The sequence below is a fragment of the Xyrauchen texanus genome, chromosome 1 (assembly GCF_025860055.1).
Source record: "Xyrauchen texanus isolate HMW12.3.18 chromosome 1, RBS_HiC_50CHRs, whole genome shotgun sequence".
NCBI lineage: Eukaryota > Metazoa > Chordata > Actinopteri > Cypriniformes > Catostomidae > Xyrauchen > Xyrauchen texanus.
Window position 1 is genome coordinate 12,785,421 of NC_068276.1, and position 21,505 is coordinate 12,806,925.

Below are 21,505 nucleotides of genomic sequence, written 5' to 3' on the forward strand. Positions count from 1 at the left end.
CTACCATCATAGGCTACTGAATAATCACCATCTTAATAATACACCATGGTACTTCAAGGGACTTAAAAACATGGTGTTACCATTTCGTAATGCCATGTTGATTTGTACCTGTTAGTGTAGGCCTATACTAAAGTTTACTGGAACCATTCTACAAACGAGCCTTAACATCCATATTTGCAAATTACCATGGAGTAACCATACTACTCTGGAGTACATGAATATAACAATCATTCAGTAACATTGTAGATATCAAAATATTATGGGATGTCCATCCGACAGGATTGGTTTGAAGACAGTTGGGAGTGACGCAGCAGTGACGCCGCGACTCTCCAAAAAGACTCGGCTCTCGTTGAGTCAGTGAAGCGCATATCATTGTGTGTAGTACTGACAGTGACACTCGCACACACATTCACTGATTATACAGGAACATATTATCATATTCACACAGACATGGACTCAGATGAGGGCTACAACTATGAGTTTGACGATGAAGAGGAGGAGGAGGACGAAGACGACGAGGAATGCAGCGAAGACAGCGGCGAGGAGGAGGCCGATGATGAGGTGGAGCTGCTGGACCCCGCGGTGGCCGGTGGAGAGCACGACGAGAGCGGCGAAACCGGCGGCGGCCTGGGCCCCGGTCAGGAGGACGAGGACTACCGCTTCGAGGTGCTGACCACCGAGCAGATCCTCCAGCACATGGTAGAGTGCATCAGGGAGGTGAACGAGGTCATACAGGTACATTATGAATTTTGAAGTTCATGGCAGTTTGTTTATGTGGAGAGGGGATGCTGTGTTAGCATTAGCGGCTAGCCGACTGTAGAGGGCGAGTAGTGTCTGAAAACCCCGCTTTAATATTTGTCTAAATTGTGTTTTATGATATTGTCGGTGTTTACATGTATATTCTGTTGTTTTGCCGTGTGTAGAGTGCTGTTTTGGTTAAAATTGTTTTCCTAGGGGGACCCGATTTGCAGAGACTGTTGATTATTTGACCGCTTTCATGGATAAAATCTAAACAAGTGTAATTGATTTAAATTTATAAGGATTATGTTATGAATCAGCGGATTGTTTATATATCTAACTTCTTGTTTCTTGAAACGGGCTTAAGTTTAGCGCTGTCACAGCAGCTGATAAATGCTAATTAGCTAGCAGGGTTGTTTACATTAAAAATGTATCTGTAATTTGACCGTTTATGAAATGTATTTAGTTGTTCAAACCCCAACACAAAGACACTTTAAATTAGGGCTGCAACTAACGATTATTTTGATAATCGATTAATCTAATGATTAAGATTATTCAACTATTCAGCGATTATTGTGCCGATTAATCATTAGCTCTTAACCGATTATTCAGCTTGTGCCCTGACTTAAAAGGTTGTATTAAACATGCTTACTAACAATAAAGAGGACAACTTTGGTGTAAAATTAAAAATGTGTTTGTTTTTACAAGGATGAATGATAACCATTGGGGACAATTGTGTATTTTATGAGTTCTTATTCCAAGGAAAACCTAGTAGTATAAAAACTTCCATGCTCTAAAAGATTGCTGCTATATGCATCCACATTTAATTCTGTCCAAAATACAAATAATCAAAAAAAGATAATCATATGGGCCTGGGTAGCTCAGGAAGTATTGACGCTGACTACCACCCCTGGAGTTGCGAGTTCAAATCCAGGCTATGATGAGTGACTCCAGCCAGGTCTCCTAAGCAACCAAATTGGATCGGTTTCTAGGGAGGGTAAAGTCACATGGGGTAACCTCTGTGTGGTTGCTATAATGTGGTTCTCACTCTCGGTGGGGCGCGCGGTGAATTGTGGATGGATGCAGCGGAGAATAGTGTGAAGCCTCCACACGCACTACATCTCCGTTGTGACTTGCTGAACAAGCCATGTGATAAGATGCAACTGAGATTCGACCTCAGCCATCCAGATTGAGGCGAGTCACTACGCCAACCTGAGGACTTGGAGCGCATTGGGAATTGGGTATTTCAGATTGGGGGGGGGAAGATAATCATGCACCCTTTGTGGTATTGGTTTTAAAAATGCACCAACACAAATGTCGCATTAGTGTCCCACATTAGTGTTTTTAAGTAATATGAGTTATTAAGTATATTATGAGTTTTCATAATACTAGACAGTAGGGCTGAAACGATTAGTTGACGTTATCAACAACGTCGACAATAAAAAATTGTCGACAAAATGTAATTGTCAAATAGTCGTTTGATCTCATTTAACGTAACATGATATCACATTAAACTGTAATGATGACTTGTGAGAGCAGCACTTCAGCTCACACCTGACTGAGAAGAGGAAGAATTACACAGATCACAGTCCAGATGCCCTCTAAACTTTCCTAACAGCTTCATCTTATTTAGATCGCAAAGTACAAGGGAATTATACAAAAATACCAAATAAGTAAATACAGAAGCACTCTCGTTGTGGAATAAGCGGAGCCGGAGCTCTTTAAAGGAAACACCCCGGTGTTACATCTTAAATGCAGTTATATTGAATGTGTTGAAGCTTTATTAAAGTTCAAATAAAACGGAAGCAGGTCATGTAAATAACTAGAAACTTGGCATTTCTCTGTGCGGTCAGCGCCTCTTCTATGAGTTGCTTGAATGTCCCAATCTAATGGGGAGAGATTGACACTGTATCCAACTGATGCGCACTCTGTTGCGGGGATGCTCATCCCTCGAGTGCGCACACTTAATGCAGCTAGATTATAACGGGATGGCTCGTCAGATGGATGTCACTGCATTTCTTATTGTGAAGAAAATTGGCAGTACGCAGCTTTATTGATGATAGAGAGTTAAAGATGGATTGAAGTGAACAGAAAGGTGAGAGAGGAAGTCTTCACCCCATTATACACTGCAACAAAATACGTTTATGATTTGTTTTGGCTTGTTTTCCAATAAAAATATCTAAAACTCATTTAAAACTATATACATTTACTTTAGCAGCTACAGTGCAGCCGGAAAGTATTCACAGTGCTTTACTTTTTCCACATTTTGTTATGTTACAGCCTTATTCCAAAATTGATTAAATTAATTATTCTACAAACAATACCCCATAATGACAATGTGAAAGAAGTTTGTTTGAAATCTTTGCAAATTTGTTAAAAATAAAAAAATGAAAAAGATCACATTTACATAAATATTCACAGTCTTTGCTCAATACTTTGTTGAAGCACCTTTGGCACCATTTACAGCCTGAAGTCTTTTTATGTATGATGCTACAAGCTTGGCACACCTATTTTTGGGCAGTTTCTCCCATTCTTCTTTGCAGGACCTCTCAAGCTCCATATTCAGATCTCTCCAGAGATGTTCAATCGGGTTCAAGTCTGGGCTCTGGCTTGGCCACTCAAGGACATTCACAGAGTTGTCCCGTAGCCACTCCTTTGTTATCTTGGATGTGTGCTTAGGGTTATTGGACTGTTGGAAGATGAACCTTTGACCCAGTCTGAGGTCCAGAGCGCTCTGGAGCAGGTTTTTATCAAGGATGTCTCTGTACATTACTGCATTCATCTTTCCCTCGATCCTGACTAGTCTCACAGTTCCTGCCACTGAAAAACATCCCCAAAGCATGTGAGTGCAGGTGATGAGCAGTTTCTGGTTTCCTCCAGACATGATTCTTGCCATTCAGGCCAGAGTTCAATCTTTGTTTCATTAGACCAGAGAATTTTGTTTCTCATGGACTGAGAGTCCTTCAGGTGCCTTTTGGCAAACTCCAGGTCGGCTGTCATGTGCCTTTTACTGAGGAGTGGTTTCCGTCTGGCCACTCTACCATACAGGCCTGATTGGTGGAGTGCTGCAGAGATGGTTGTTCTTCTGGAAGTTTCTCCTCTATCCACAGAGAAATGCTGGAACTCTTTCAGAGTGACCATCGGGTTATTGGTCACATCCCTGACTAAGGCCCTTCTCCCCCGATTGCTCAGTTTGGCCGGGCGGCCAGTTCTAGGAAGAGTCCTGGTGGTTCTAAACTTCTTTAGTTTACGGATGATGGAGGCCACTGTTCTCATTGGGGCCTTCAATGCTGCAGAAATCTTTCTGTACCCTTCCCCAGATCTGTGCCTCGATACAATCCTGTCTTTGAGCTCTGCAAGCAGTTCTTTTGACCTCATGGCTTGGTTTTTGCTCTGATATGCATTTTCAGCTGTAAGACCTTATATAGACAGGTGTGTACCTTTCCAAATCATGTCCAATCAACAGAATTTACCACAGGTGGACTCAATCAAGTTATAGAAACATCTCAAGGATGATCAGTGGAAACAGGATGCACCTGAGCTCAAGTTTGAGTGTCATGGCAAAGGCTATGAATACTTATGTACATTAAAGTACATTATGTGATTTTTCTTTTTTTTTTTTTTTTTTTTCATTTTTAATAAATTTGCAAAGATTTCAAACAAACTTCTTTCACGTTGTCATTATGGGGTATTGTTTGTAGAAAATAATGAATTTAATCAATTTTGGAATAAGGCTGTAACATAACAAAATGTGGAAAAAGTGAAGCGCTGTGAATACTTTCCGGATGCACTGTATACTGCAGAAGAACAAATTGTTATCTGACAATGTTTAATATAATGTAAAAAATACAAATATTTTAAAATATCTAAGAATACTTTTAAAAAAAGATGCATTAACCTGAGAAGCAGCATATGAGATATTCAGACTTGCTTTTAGAGAATAGATCTTGAATACAAGTATGTTTTGTCTTTACTGCACTCGCAGAAGTATAACCAAGTGAAAAATATTTAAGATACATTCTCTTAAAGAAAGTCTAATTATCTTATGTTGCTTCTCAAGTAAATTTATCTTGTTTTAAGAATTTTTAGACCATTTTAAATGGGAAAACAAGACAAAACACTTGATAACAATAGTTTTTTTTTTTTGCAGTGAATTTCTTTACAGAAGTAAACTTAATAAAAATGTATTTTTTCCCTTTAATTCAGTGAATGTCATTTAGAGGTATTTTTAAAAGATGATTTTGTCCTCTTTATTGTTAGTAAGCATGTTTAATACAACCTTTTAAGTCAGGGCACAAGCTGAATAATCAGTTTAGAGCTAATGATTAATCGTTGCAATAATCGTTGAATAGTCGAATAATCTTTCTAATAAGCGTTAGATTAATCGATTATCAAAATAATCTTTAGTTGCAGCCCTACTAGACAGTCTTATAAAAAGCTCCAATGATTCATCACCCCTCAGCTGTTCATGGTGGAATTATGGTCATGAAGTAAATGTTACGTTACTTCGAAAGGGCAACTTGTTCAATATCAGGGTGGTATTTGAATGATCTTTGGTGCAGTAGTCATAAGTCAGTTGATTTGTCTCTCATATACAGGGCTGTGATAAGCTAGATTTTTAACAAGGAATGATGTCTGATTGCAGGAATAGAGAAGAGTCTGACCAACATGTAAAGTGATCAACCACAGATTTACCTGGAATAGATTACACATCAATAAAAGACCAATACATTAAAATAATGGTGTGGCAGTCTCTGTTAATGCTTACAGAAGAAGAAAGAAATTGCAGAAAATGTGTATGGATGTTCCTCCTTTCTGAAAGTACAGATTATCTCACAGACAGAAATCAAAGCAGAAGCGAGTTAAGGATAGTTCACCCAAAAATGAAAATTCTCTCATTTACTCACCAAAAACACAAGAAGAAGAATGTAAAAGTGACCTTTTTCTCAGCCACACCTATCATATCACTTCTGAAAATATAGATTTAACCACTGGAGTCTTATGGATTACTTTTGTGCTGATGTATGTGAATTCAAATCTGGGATGGCATAAGTGTGAGTAAAGGATGAAAGGATTACAATTTTTTTGATGAACTATTTCTTGAACTGCTCTTGAAGGTGTAGCTAACACGCTAAGTATAGGTCAACCAATAGTGGCTTTTACCGATACTGATAACTAAAGTGGGGAAAACAGGCCGATAGATTTTAAAATCTATAATATGAATGAAAACTTTCCACACAATCTAAAATAGTGCTTAATGAACCTGGTGTCCTCCATGTTTCCGACAACAAAGCCCTTAAACGTGACATGCTTGTAATTTCGACTTCAGAAGTGGGAAGTAGGATAATTCTGAAGGCAGCAAAAACCTATTTGGTTTCTAGTGGGATTGACAAAAAACCTGCATGTCCACACACTCAGGAAATTCAGATTAGACCTTGCCAAATCGGCCGACAATTTTGTATGCATCATGCATTAGGCACTCAGTGAATATTATTTTGTCTGTTTTAGAACCCAGCAACAATAACCAGAATACTCCTTAGTCACTTCAACTGGGACAAAGAGAAGCTTATGGAGAGGTAATTTTCATTTTTATTTTTTTAACCGATATCTTTACTCCGATTGCCATAAAGAATTTGCACAGCTGGCATCATTGACTTAACTACTTTACCTATGTTAGTTTAGTGTTGTAATAATAAATATGAATGACAATGCACTGTGTGCAGTCTCAAAGTTCTCTTTCTTTTTTATCTTCCCACCATAACATTTTAATGTTGTTACACTGCAGGTACTTTGACGGAAATATCGACAAGTTGTTTTCAGAGTGCCATGTCATAAACCCCAGTAAAAAGACCAAGACACGACCAATGAGCACACGCTCCTCCAGTCTGGACATGCCATGCCAGATCTGCTATCTCAACTACCCAAACACGGTCAGTCTCACAGTAGAGGTCAGGTGTTATCCTATACTGTAACACTTTATCAGTTCCTGAGAAAGGCATATGACACCAAAGCTGTAGAGTTCATTGACGTGACATGTGAAGTGAAGACGTTTTGATGACTCATTTGGTAAGAGTGTATGCCTTCTTTCATAGTATTTCACAGGTCTAGAGTGTGGACACAAATTCTGCGTGCAGTGCTGGGGTGACTACTTAACAACAAAAATTATTGAGGAAGGGATGGGACAGGTGGGTTACTGTACAACTCATTACTGTCTGACATAAGAACTGCCCTTAACTGATATTTCTATGGAGTTTTTTATTTATTAATTTATTTATTTTGCTTCTGTTTTTCCAGACGATCTCGTGTCCTGCTCACAGCTGTGATATTCTGGTTGACGATAACACTGTAATGTACGTACTGTTATTTGTTTATCTTCACTGTGTTTTATTCAGGTGTTAAATTGTATGTCTCATTGTGCTTGCAGGCGATTGATCACCGATTCTAAAGTGAAGTTGAAGTATCAACATTTAATCACAAATAGTTTTGTAGAGGTAAGAATTTCTTAATTTTGGTTGTGTAAATTACATTTCTGAAATGCAAATGAACTGCTCTGAAACATTCGCTCCCTAAATAATTCTCATAGTGCACCGTAAACGTCAGGGAGCTTTGCTGACCGAAAATTGTATTGTCATGTAATTCTATGGGGAAAAAATTGCTGCTATATTGACTGAGTTGTTCAGAATGAGCTTTATTGCCAAGTATGCTTACATATACAATGAATTTGTCTTGCTGACTGAAGCTTCCAGTGCACAAACAATACAACAAGACTGAGATAATAAAAATAAAAAGCAAATAGAAAGTTTAAGTATACAGATAGTGCAAGGGAATGTAATGGCATAAGAGGTAGGATATGCATATAAATAGACTAAGCTCTTTATTGCACATCAGTATTGCTCAATGGTGCAGTTTAACTGTTCATGAGGTTGATAGCCTGAGGGGAAAAAGCTGTTCTTGTGCCTGACGGGAAAAAGCTGTTCTTGTGCCTGACGGTTCTGGTGCCAAGGCAACAGTTCAAAAAGGTAGTGGGCTGGGTGAGTGGGGTCCAGAGTGACTTTTATTTTTATTTTCCAGACCTTTTCCTCACTCTGGAAGTGTACAGTTACAGTTATAGGGGGCAACCAATAATCCGCTCAGTAGTCCAAACTGTCCTTTGTAGTCTTTTGATGTCCGATTACATAGCTGAACCAAACAAGACCGTTATTATAGTTCAGAGGACAGACTCGATGACTGCTGAGTAGAACTGTGTCAGCAGAGTGTGTGGCAGGTTATACTTCAACTGGCGAAGGAAGTACAACCTCTGCTGGGCATTTTTTACAACGGATGATGGTAGAGCCCAGGAACCTGAATGACTCCACTGCTGCCAAAGTGCTGTTCACAATGCTGAGTGGGGTCAATGTTGGGGTGTTCCTCCTGAAGTCCACAATCATCTCCACTGTTTTGAGCATGTTCAGCTCCAGGTTGGTTTGACTGCACCAGATAGCCAGCTGTTCAACCTCCCTTCAGTATGCAGACTCATTGTCATCCTGGAGGAGGTAGATGACGGCAGTGTCATCTGCAAACTTCAGGAGCTTGACACAGGGGTCCTTCGTGGTGCATTTATCCGTGTACAGGGAGAAGAGTAGTGGTGAGAGCACACATCCCTGGGGTGCTGATGATACAGGTGCTGGAAGTGCTTCTTGTCAGAAAGCTGGTTATCCACTGACAGATAGATGTAGCAATAGAGAGTTGGTTTGATTTAGTCCAGAGAATATCTGGGATGATTGTGTTGAAAGCCGAGCTGAAGTCCACAAAAAGGATCCTTGCATATGTCCCTGGTCTATCTAGATGTTGCAGGATATGATTCAGTCCCATGTTGATTACATCCACAGACCTGTTTGCTCAATAAGCAAATTGAAGTGGATCCAGAAATGGTCTAGTGATGTCCTTCAGGTGGGCCAACACCAGTCTCTCAAATGGCTTCATGACCACAGACATCAGAGCGACGGATCTGTAGTCATTAAGTCCTGTGATTTTGGGTTTCTTTGGCAAAGGGATGATGGTGAAGCATTTGAAGCAGCAGGGAACTTTACACTGCTCCAGTGATCTGTTGAAGATCTGTGTTAAGATAGTCAACATAGGGTTTTAGACAAGTGGGTGAAATACTGTATGGGCCCTGTGCTTTCCTTGTATTTTGTTTCTGGAAGCCCACACACATCGTCTTCACACATCCTCTTCACAGATCTTAAGTGCAGGTTGAGTAGCAGGAGGGGGTTGCTGGAGGTGTTGATGTTTGTGTGAAGTGAAGGTCAGAGAGGGTGAGAGACTGGCCTTTTCAAATCTACAGTAAAACACTTCAATAATTTTAATTCATGTTGTCAGCCAGCTGTTGATTCCCTACAGAGTTGGGGGAGATGGTATCGTGTAGTTGGCAATGTCTTTCAGGCCTCTCCACACTGATGCAGGGCCGCTAGCTGAGAACTTGTTTTTCAGCTTTTTAGAATAGCTTCTTTTAGCCAGTCTAATCTCCTTTGTCAGTGTGTTTCTGGCCTGATTGTACAAGATTTTATCCCCACTTCTGTAAGCATTTTCTTTGGCCTGACGAAGCTGCCTTATTAGCACCAAAATCATTTCACTGTGTTGAGGGTAAAAGTTGGTTTAACTCGTTCTGTATGCCCAAAGATGATATCCACTCAATCCATATGTCAGTGAATAATGTCTCTTTTAAAGAGACAGTACTGATTCAGCACCTGTTCTACTGTACATATCAGTGGAAATACTTGTAAATAGTTCAAATTTAGCAAGTAAACAATAAACTTGTAGCAAACATGTATATGCAATTGCAGTACATTTATTAATGGAATAGACTGAATTTGATTAATTTTCAAAACCTAAAATGTGATCAATATAATGAAAAACTAGTGATAAAATATTAGTAAAATTTATATTTTCAAATAGTACCTAGAAGGTTTCCCTAGGAGGTTAGAAGTTTATAATTTAGAGCATTATCTGAGAGAGAATTAATACATTGTAACAGAAATATTCACAGAGGACTCAATATTGGAATTGAATTGAGAGCATGTGAATCAGAATCAAACCGAATCGGGAAATCTGTATCAGTACCCAGTCCTACCATAATCAGTGATTTGTGGTGTAGTTTTGTCTCTGGCACTGGTTGTCTCTCTGCTCTCCTATAGTGTAACAGACTGTTGAGATGGTGTCCGGCTCCTGACTGCCATCACGTGATCAAAGTTCAATATCCTGATGCCAAACCAGTTCGCTGCAAATGCGGGAGACAATTCTGGTAAGAGTGTGATGCGAAATGCATTGCAGAACGTCATTCAAGAAGTGTCCTGTAGTTTTAAAGTCAACGTAAAATTCTGTTTTCTATTTTTGTTATTCTGACATATTTCCCAGTGAAAGCTATGTAAAAGGTAGCTTGACCTTGACTTGATTTTATCCATTGGGAACTGATTGGATTGTGAAATCTAATCCAGAAATTGGATTGTGGTTGTTACCTATCCGAATGAAACCCAGTGGTTGAGGGTAGTGTTTGAATAGTAAAATTTGTGACATCATTCATCAACTTTTTAGCATTTATTTCAGTTTTTTGTTTTCCTAAACCAGCTTCAATTGTGGAGAAAACTGGCATGACCCGGTGAAATGCAAGGTACGTTAGACTTTACATTTTAATACAGCATAAATTCCCAAGCACTGATATTAGATTAGAATATTCCTATTCCTTGTGTTTGTTTTGTTTTTTTTTCTCCTATAATCCTCTTTTTACTTAGTGGTTGAGGAAATGGATAAAGAAGTGCGATGACGACAGTGAAACCTCCAACTGGATTGCAGCTAATACCAAGGTACGAGGATTCATGAAGATAAGATCCAAAACAAGAATGGATTCACTTAGTCATGTAGTTTTATTCAGATTTGTGTGGTGTGCATCATCATCTTTATTATTATTTGCATGACTTGCTAAGCAAGAATCGCTATTGTAATTGCTCATACTTGGGATACTAATTTGACAAACCCTAAGCATTAATATTAGGCCTCTGCTTTTTCTTTGATCCAGTAATTTTTTAAGTGATCAGATTTATAATTTTCACCTGGCCGATAATGAAAGGGAAAGAGTTAATTTTTTCAGTGATTTTCAGGTGTGAGCTTCATTAACATAATAGCTCGCCAGGCGGAGGGAGACGTAGCTCGCATAAGCATCTGCCAGCGAGAGGTCATTAATCACTTGACCGTCAGGACTCACTGCCGAGTTAATGGCTTCAATAACTGAAAAACACCTCAGACTTGCTTAAAAAAAACATTCTGTCAATGGGGTCTGTCTCTTGTGTTCTGTGAGCTGCTTCTTTTACTGAGGAACTGACAAGAGGTCAAGCTGATCTGAACATTTTCATTGCACTCAAATGCATTTTATCACAAATGCTGATTGTAATCTGAAGTGATTCTTTCACCAAGCATTTATCCAGTTTTTTTTTTTTCCTTCACTAAAATGAAATCAGAAAGCAGAGCCACAATAGTCTGTTTTTCTTGAACGTCATTTATTTTCTCAATGAAAGCTGCATATGGACATACACGTTCTACAACAAGCCTTGAGGGGATAAATACATAGTCACGCACTTTCACAAGGTTAAGTTACCCCATGAATTGCTTCCTAAGGGTGTTTTCAAACCTGATTCATTTGGAGCATTTTCCTCGGAGCCTGGTGCGTTTTCTCCCTTGGTTCAGTTCGTATAGGCATATGTGAACATGGCAGTCACTCTCAGATCCGCCCCAAAACAATTGGTCTGAGCAACACCCTGGCAACCACCCAGAACACCTTAAGGTCAAGGTGCTGAGTTTTGCATGGGCAAGCACCAATCGAATTTCCACACAAACTTTGTCACATAAACTTCTGAGTCTTCAGCTTCACAATAACATAAAACCCTCAATAAGACACGGCAGTCACTGGTCACTCGTTTCGTTCTCTCTCTCCCGTCTGGCGGTGGCGTGGATGTTTATATGCTGCTCTCCCTATGCTCAATGGAATTAGAGACAGGTGTTAAGACATAATTTAGCTCAGGTGCAAGTGCCCTTACCGATTTCTCTCTCCGGACGGGTGCTCGACCATGCCCCGCTGCCACAGTATGCCTTTCAGGTCTGTTGCTATATAATTCTCAATATTTAATGCAAACTGGCAGGTTTTTCTGAGTAGAGTATATGTTGCAATTACAGCCTATATACAGTATGAAAAAGAACAAGAAAGAAGATTATAGTTTTTCAGAAGCAATATACAACTACCAACATATGACACTAAAAGTGCCAGTGAATAGGTGAAATTACACTATTATATGCACGTCTTTTAATTTTCACAGTTAAAAAAAATTGTGCCGTGAGTTTATGAGAAAAAATACTCTTTTGGAGTCCATACAGTGCCTTGAAGAAAAGCAATGTGATGTGTACATATACTGCGAATAAACCTACAGACCTGGCCATTTGTTTAACAAATTTGTGACTTATTTGACTGGCAATAACAAACAAATACACAGGCTTGTTCTGTTCCAAATGAATGAAAATATAGAAATGTCTGTATCTCAAAGCTTCACTAGCATCAACTTTATTCCAAAGCTTGGTATGTGTTGACAGCTTTGTTTGTTTGTTTTTACAAACGGACGGGTGATTAAGTTTGTGGCAATCGATCTAACTTGTTTGTAACCTGGAATATTTCTTCAATTTATTTGGGTATTTCTGTTCCTCTTAGGAATGTCCCAAATGTCATGTTACCATTGAAAAAGATGGAGGTTGTAATCACATGGTGTGTCGAAACCAGAATTGTAAAGCAGAGTTCTGCTGGGTTTGTCTTGGCCCTTGGGAGCCCCATGGTTCTGCTTGGTGAGTCCTGTTCACTTCTCATAAATACTCATATAAACCAGTTTGGGGCACTGATTTTTTGATATTCATGCTTTGTATTAAAATAACATGTACCTTGTTTTACAGGTACAACTGTAATCGCTACAATGAAGATGATGCGAAGGCAGCCAGAGATGCTCAGGAGGTAATGCTTGTCATAATCCTGTCCTAACATATCAAATAGATGTCAACTTGTAACTGTCTAAGGAGACTGAAATGAGCTTTTGTTGGAAAGCATGACTTCTGTTGGTTAAAGCCCCCTTCAGAGCAACCCATGAGCTTTTACCAATGTACCCCTGATTAAGACACTAAAAGGAAATTATCTCATCATTAACTCACCCTCTTCTGTGTGTTCTTCTGCTGAACACAAACAGATTTTTAGAAGAATATCTCAGCTCTGTAGGTCCTCACAATGCAAGTGAATGGTGACCAGAACTTTGAAGCTCCAAAAAGGGCATTAAGGCAGCATAAAAGTAATCCATTGGACTCCAGTTGTTAAATCCATGTCTTCAGAATTGATATGATAGGTGTGGGTGAAAAACTTGAATTGAATTGTATGGACCTACAGAGCTGAGATATTCTTCTAAAAATCTTTGTGTTCTGCAGAAGAAAGAGAATTTTCACTTTCACAACCCAGGGGGATTTGGCCTTGTATAAATGAACTTTAAAGTCAGATTTATACTATGGCAGAAGCTGAACTTTTTTTTCTCCTGGACAGACGAAGACAGCATTTATTCCTTGCACAATGTCGTTTTAAGCGTATTTCATTTAGGGTAATGTCACATGTTCAACTTACAGTTCCTGGCATGGAAGTAATGCCAATAATGCAGGTGGATCTCTGCTTTTAGCTCTGTATCGCTTCTTTGCCTTATTATACTTGTCATGGAGCCCCTTCCACTTTTAAAAAATCTAATCTCTCTCTCCACACTTTTGTCATGGCCACACTGTTTTTGTGGAGTTTGTGCTGTGAATCATATATATAGTTTCTTTTATATATAATGGTATCTTTTGAGGTTCCTTTTCAGGTAGGATGCTGCATTAGAAGGCAGATGCCTATGTTGGCAGTAGACAGCTATGCAGCTCTGTAGGTTTCACCACTGGTAAAGTTCCAGGCCTGCCTGTAAATATAAGATCAACAGTTCTTTATTTATGCTATCATTGGTTGCAAACAATTAATTATTTATATGAATCTTTTAAACTGGCATCTTGTGTGACCATCATAGGCCCCGTTTCCACCTGTTAAGATGCATTTTTTGTGTCCGATATCAACGTACAAAAATGCATATGACAAGCACGAACATCTGAAGCTCAGGCTAGTACTAGCATAATAATGGAGAATTCATCTCGAAATCTTGCTTGCACGCTTGAAACTAATATCAACTGCATCTGGGAGAAACAGTACTTTGTTTTTTTGCACTTTCTTTGTCTATGACTTTTTTGCGGTTTATTATCATGCTGTCACACACTGACATGGTGATTTGATGTATGTCATCATGAAATCAGAGACCCTCCCATTGAAATCAAACACAAGTGGTATCAGAAGATGTATTTGAGATGTATGGTAATACCAGGTGGAAATAGGAATGCGTCTTGGCTGACCACTTGTGATCGGATCAATGAAAACGCATCTTAATACCAGGTGGAAAGATTTTTTACTACATAAGCTATTTTATTGGTGTTTCACAGTGTCCTAATTGAGTGTGGTGTTGATTTTTTTCTTTGGTCTGAAGAATTAGCTACAAACACAAGCAACAAATGTGATTCTGCTTTTTTTTAAGTGGAAGAACTTGGTGGAATAGGTGTTATAATACATATCACACATTCAAAATGTAAAGAAATTATATTAGAGGCATGTATATCATATGCCCAATCATGATGCATAACCTACGGTTCTGATATTGATTAATACGCTGTCGATTGTGATCTATAACTTGTATTGTAAGTTGTTCTGATAAATATCATTTGTAACCTACAGACTTGTTGAGGTCTGTGTACTAACTTATAAGTCATTTGCATAAGAAGGTTATGTGCATAGCTCTGAAGTCAAGCTGTATAAATGTTGCAGCGTTCCCGTGCAGCCCTTCAGCGCTACCTCTTCTACTGCAACCGCTACATGAACCACATGCAGAGCCTGCGCTTCGAGCACAAGCTGTACGCGCAGGTCAAGCAGAAGATGGAGGAGATGCAGCAGCACAACATGTCATGGATCGAGGTGCAGTTCCTGAAGAAGGCTGTGGACGTGCTGTGCCAGTGCCGCTCCACACTCATGTTCACCTACGTCTTCGCCTTCTACCTCAAAAAGAACAACCAGTCCATCATCTTCGAGGTGAGAAGGGGAATCCCATGAGTCACATGGTGGACTAGTTTACTTCTGAAATGTGTATATTTTTGAAGTGTCAATTTTAAATTGTATTTATTCATTTAAAGTTTTTTTTGTTGTTATTATAAAGAAGTTAAAGGTGGAGTGTGCCATGTCTGCGCTGCTACCATCACCAAACACAATTGCAAAAATAACTCTTTTGTTTTAAAAAAGGTTTCCCGAAAGTTACCACTGTCTTCCATTGCTTGTCATTGGTTGAATCAGAGTGTTGACATCACTGTTGGAAACAGAGCAATATTGAAAGCATCACATTGTTTATACTTTTCTGCAATATTAACAAACAAATGGCTTACTTGTATCCGTCTGTAGACGTTAAACTGGGATAGCACACTGGAAAAGATGTATACTTGTCACCTGTAAGTAAATAAACAGCTTTTGTTTTTCAGAACAATCAGGCTGATTTGGAGAATGCCACAGAAGTGCTCTCGGGTTATCTAGAGCGAGATATCTCCCAGGATTCATTGCAAGATATCAAACAGAAAGTTCAGGATAAGTATAGGTGAGGCGGTCTCAAGAATGCACAAGGCTGTGACTGTTCTGTATTATTTGAAATGTTGAACTTTTAGTGTCATTATTGAGCTCTACATTTTCCTTTGGGACTGCCTTATTTAAACATGAGAACTGAAGAAGTGATTATAGGTATTGCTGGCCATTATGAGTCACACCAGTTTTGATACATCAGTTATTAAAGCTACACTACACTGGCCCTCTAGCGGTTGAAGCATAAAACTGCAAGATACTTTTGGAGGAACACTTTACATCATTTGTGATTCAGCACTGCTCTCCTGATGGAGATTACCTGCAGAGCGGAATCATGACACTCTTAATTAAATTTAATATGAATATTAAAGTGTTTTATCCACTACAAAATACCCATTAATGTTTGTATTGTACTACTCATCAATTTCAGAGGTGAAACTTTTAAAATGGCTGATATGAGTTCAATTGAAGACACTGTATTTTATATTACAATTTACAGCCTCAGTGGAGAATGCGAGTGAACCGTAATACTGCAATAGTAGGTCTATGCACGGTAAACAATAACACTTATATAACAACATTAAAACCACCTGCCTAATAGTCAGACCAGCCAATCTGGCACCAACAATCATGCCACAGTCCAAATCACTGAGATCAAAAACATTTCCCCCATTCTGATAGTTGATGTGAACATTTACAGAAGCTCCTGACCTGTATATGCATGATTTTATGCATTGCACTGCTGCTACATGATTGGCTGATTAGATAATCGCATGGATGATTGTTGGTGCCAGATGGGCTGGTTTGAGAATTTCTGTAACTGCTGATGTCCTGGAATTGTCACACACAACAGTCTCTAGAATTTACTCTAGAATGGTGACAAAAACAAAAAACTTCTAGTGAGTGGCAGTTCTATAGATGGAAATGCCTTGTTGATGAGAGAGTTCAACAGAGAATGGACAGACTGGTTCAAACTGACAAAGTCTACGATAACTCAGATAACCACTCTTTACAATTGTGGTGAGAAGAATATAATCTCAGAATGCTATTCTGAGATGCAGGTTGGTGCTGTTTTGGCGGCACTAGGGGGACCTACACAATATTAGGCAGGTGGTTTTAATGTTGTGGCTGATCTGTGTATTTAGCGACACTTTATGAAGCAGTTATAAAATACTCAGAAGTCATACATGTTAGTAAACATTTAACAAATTCACAGGAACAAAATGAAACTTATAAACACCACGGTCCGTACATATTCGATTCATTTAAGTAGAACAACACTACCAGAAAACATACCCACACATAACAGCAGGTAAACAACTTCACCAAACAGTTAAAATCCACGAGGAGAGTCATTTCACACTGCCGCTGAACAGCTGATACACTCGCTGATGCACTGCTTCCCTGACACTCGCGCTACTTCTTTCTGAGTTTACGGCCATGACATAAACACGCAAGGAGGAATGACGAATTTGAAATGCAATTTTGCCCCAAATTCGTCCCAACAGCTCTAAATAAAGATCTCTGTTGTAGACCTGTTGTAGAAAAAACATGGTTTGAAAGAAGGGTTGTTGGTGTACTTGCTCATTAATGACTTTGTTCATTTCTAATAAAAACAATCTTACATAGTGTAGCTTTAAAGAAACAGTTCAGTTTTCCCACAAAGGAGACGGTTTTGAAATCATGCAGCTCTTTTCCATACAATAATGAAATGTTTTGAACAGCTCACATTTGATGTGAGAATTTTCTGTTCCTCTACCTATAGATACTGTGAGAGTCGGCGACGAGTGCTGCTGCAACATGTACACGAGGGCTATGAGAAAGACTTGTGGGAGTACATTGAAGACTGAGCTGCATCATGAGCTTTTGAGCTCATCAAAACTGAACATGCCGTGATCCCCGATCACAGCTCTGGTGTCATACATCACCACAGACCCTCTCCATGTTGCATCCTTTTACATGGCATATGAGTTTTTGTTATTATTTAGAGTTTAACTTAATTTTACTTAAATAAAAAGGTAGAAAAAACAAATCAAACTCCAACGTCAGTATTGCAGTTTGTAAGTTGATTGTCGACACGGACAGAAATAATTTACATCCTCCGTGCGTGGAGATTCTTCAGTAGTCGGTTTGTTTTGTTTTTTTAGTGCTTTTTGTCATTTTTCGGAAGTTGTTTTTTTTATAGTGTGATTTAAGATTGGCTTGTGTGAAGCGTAGCTTTACAGGTCTGAGCCATGCAGTGTTTTTTCAGGATGCTTGGTCGGGTGGCTTAAAGCAGTTTCATGTCTTTATGCAGTGAGAAGGATGTGTGTATTTCAAGCTGTAAATAGCACACGTGCATGAAACATGGAGTGGGATGCATCTTGCATGTTTTTCTGTTTTTGATTTTTGAAAAATATTTATTCTTTGCAGATATCCAAGAATGTGCTTAAACAACATGTGAGGCCACATTACATTTTTGCCTCGAAGTTGTTGTCATTTTAAATTGCTGGAGGTTCAAAACCTTTCTGGGATGTTGCACACCCAAAACAGAGGCATGGTAAGGGCATAATTACATGCTAATATAACAGATTGGAAAGTAAAATTGGGTGAATCTCACAAAAAATGTTCTGGTTATATTTCACCATAAAATCAAAAGGAATGCTTAAAAACTCCTCGCCCCATTCACATTACTGAAATGCCAAAAATGTATTGAATAATACTAATAAAAAATATTTTAATAATAATTACTGCAATACAGATATGAAAATGATCTTAAATATGTAAATGTAATTTATGCTTATAAATACTATTCATCTACTTTCTAAATGTACTTTACAATTTTTTCATAATAGTTATGTCATGGGAATAATGCAACAATCCAAATATCATTCATTTGACTTAATGGTCCTAAAATAGGCTTAATTTTGATGTAAATGATCGTTTCTTATTTTCCCATTGATTTTGTTGTGAAAGATGTCCCTGACATTTCTTGACAGGTTTCATATGATTCATCAAATTGCTCTCATTGGCTTAGGCAATTCTGGAAGTGACCATTTAGATGATGTTCGGCTGTTTGAGCTAAGATCGCCTGGAACATAAACACCTTATTACTAAAGAGCTGTCACATTTGGGTGATCATTTATCCCTTTAAAACAGCTGTTATATCAAACACACTACCAGATGTTTTATGAGAGCAAACTTGAGTGACATTCACTCACAAAAATCGAAAGTCTCAGATGCTTTTACAAGGTTTATTTTACTTTCATTTTTTAATTAAATGTATGCACCTTTTGTAGTGTGAGAGGAGGCAGATGATATATTGGAAGCACTGTTGTATTTCTTTACATGACTGCCAAACACTATGTCGAGTAGTTCTAGTTATAAACCTTGCATAGTCAAGACTGGCTGTCATGAACAAAAAGGTTACATTTTCTGTAAAGCTAATAAGGCAATTTGAGTGCTGTGTTTACACTAATATCAGCAATGGCAACACACATCAAGTTCAATACAAAATTTGGCCAGATGTGACCCCTTGTCTTTTGTTTGTCTGCAAGAGCTTACTTACAGTTTTACTTCCTTTTTCAGGTCATTTCTTCACCCCAATTCAATGCATGGTAATACTTGTCAGTGCATCAGACACATATGCATCTGAACTTGGTTTGTATGGTAGTTTACAACAGCTTCTACTAATTCTAAAGTCACACTTTATGGCCTCCATGATTGGCGCCTGAAGTTTATTTTGCTCATGTCAGTTTTGTTAATCTTTTCTTGGAGAGAAAAAAAAAACCTAACAAACTGAGGAACAACAGCATTGCCTGTGCTGACAGATGTGATTTCTTCACCAAAGTGTGAATTTATAAATTGAAAAGAACAGTCTCTAGTTTAGAGAAGTGTTCGTCTTCAGTGGCTTTCCTGTGTTATAACCATTCTTATAAAAAAAAAAAGAAAAATGTCATATTTAAATAAACCTCATGAAAAGTATTTGTGTTGCTTTATTTGGTACTTCATTCAATGCACTGGAAATAATGTGCTTTTAAGTGTTGAATATTCTACCAAATGTACATATCAAGGAAATATGAATGTTGAAGCTGTTTATTTCTTGCTAAATTCATTTACAGTGCATTCAGAAATTATTAAGACCCCTTAATTCTTTCATTTTGTTGCAGCCTTATTCTGAAATGCTTTAAATATTCCTTTTCCACATCAATCTCCACCTCATACCCCATAATGACTAAGCAAAAAAAATGATTTTTGATAACTTTGCAAACGCATTAAAAAGAAAACACTGAAATCTCAGATTGACAGAAGTATTCAGACACTATGCTATGACACCTGAAATTTAGCTCAGGTGCATCCCATTTCTCTGGATCATCTGTGAGATGTTTCTACACTTTGACTGGAGTCAACCTGTGGCAAATTCAATTGATTGGACATGGTTTGGAAAGGCACACACCTGTCTATGTGGTCTTGTAGCTGTAAGTGCATATCAGAGGGAAAAAAACAAGTCATGAGGTCAAAGGAACAGCAGAGCTCAGAGACAGGATTGTATCATTGTACCATCCCAACAGTGAAGCATCGTACTGTGGGGTTGTTTTTAGCGTCAGGAACTGGGGGACTGGTCAGTACCTTTATGAAAACTTGGTCCAGAGAGCTCATGTCCTCAGACTGGACCGAAGGTTCACCTTCCAACAGGACAATGACCCAAAGCACACAGTCAAGACAATGCAAGAGTGGCTTAGTGACAACTCTGTGAATGTCCTTGAGTAGCCCAGCTAGAGCCCAGACTTGAACCTAATAGAACATCTATGGAGAGACCTGAAAATGGCTGTCCACTGATGTTCCCCATCCAACTTGACAGAGCTTGAGAGGATCTGCTAAGAAGAATGGCAGAAAATCTCCAAATCCAGGTGTGCATAGCTTGTCACATCATAACCAAAAAGACTTGAGACTGTAATAATTGCTGCCAAAGGTGCTTTAACTAAGCACTGGGTTAAGGGTCTTATGCTTATTTCAATGTGATATGAGTCTTTTCTTTTTAATACATTTGCAAAGTTATCAAAATTATTTGTCATTATGGGGTATGGAGTGTAGATTGATGTGAAAAAATAAAATAATTTAAGCATTTTAGCATAAAGCTGCAAAATGTGGAAAAAAGAAGGGGTCTGAATACTTTCTGAATGCACTGTATACACGTGTATTTATGTACATATATGTCGATATTGTCACAGTCTGGCCTGACAGTTCCTCTGACCATCAGTTTGTTTTGTCTGAGTGTTTTCCTGTGTTTGTCTCTCTCTCCCTCTTGTGTATTGCAGGTGCCACGTGGTGAACGCCAGCTCTGTTACCCAGACAACAGCTCGTTCTCCAATTATTCCATAATTGGCGGCACCTGCTCTCAAGTTTTCAAGTTTATCATTCTGTTTCTGTTTTTTCTCCTCATGGGTATTTTGGTTTGAACTTTTTGATACTGAAAAAAATAAAGCCCATATTCTTGCCTCCCTGTGTTTGGATCCTGCCTTGCTCTCTTAGTCGTGACAGAAAGATTCGACCAGAAATGGGCTTTACTTTTTTTTTTTTTTTTTTTTTTTATTATTATTATCCCACTCTAGCACGAAAGGAACCAATCTCTCAAAATACTGCCCAGCTCACCTACACTATGGCCAGCTCCCAGAACGGTCATGATTTTGGCACCTATGCTATGGAGCTGGTCATTGAGCCCCACAGATGGTGCTTTGATGAGACCCAGTTAAAACGGCTCTTTCAGGTTTGGACCTGAATATATATATATATATATCACACATGTATGTTTAAGATCACGTTTTTTATGTGCAAGTATTTTAATATCTTTTGATGGTTATACAACTTGATATTTTAAAAGTTTTTTATTTTTATGAAAATGCTATTTAATGAAATCGTTTTCACAAACTTGACACATATATTTTTAAATTGAATACCAAAGATTTCTTATTTTTATCATCATGGACAGCCTTAGATATTTGCCAGTGACAGACATACAATCACACCTGTATGATATATATATATATATAT

General features: G+C 38.4%; 1 protein-coding gene across 1 annotated transcript; it reads left to right on the top strand.

The window, feature by feature from the left end:
- Positions 1-336: 336 nt before the first annotated feature.
- Positions 337-20,945, top strand: LOC127649756 (E3 ubiquitin-protein ligase arih1l-like). The gene is made up of 14 exons (XM_052134984.1): positions 337-735; positions 6,247-6,314; positions 6,524-6,668; positions 6,831-6,923; positions 7,033-7,088; positions 7,163-7,229; positions 9,912-10,018; positions 10,342-10,384; positions 10,506-10,577; positions 12,467-12,597; positions 12,703-12,760; positions 14,681-14,941; positions 15,382-15,494; positions 17,241-20,945. The coding sequence occupies exons 1-14, from the start codon at positions 451-453 to the stop codon at positions 17,323-17,325; spliced, it is 1,584 nt and encodes a 527-aa protein (XP_051990944.1). The 5' UTR covers positions 337-450; the 3' UTR covers positions 17,326-20,945.
- The last annotated feature ends 560 nt before the right edge of the window (positions 20,946-21,505 follow it).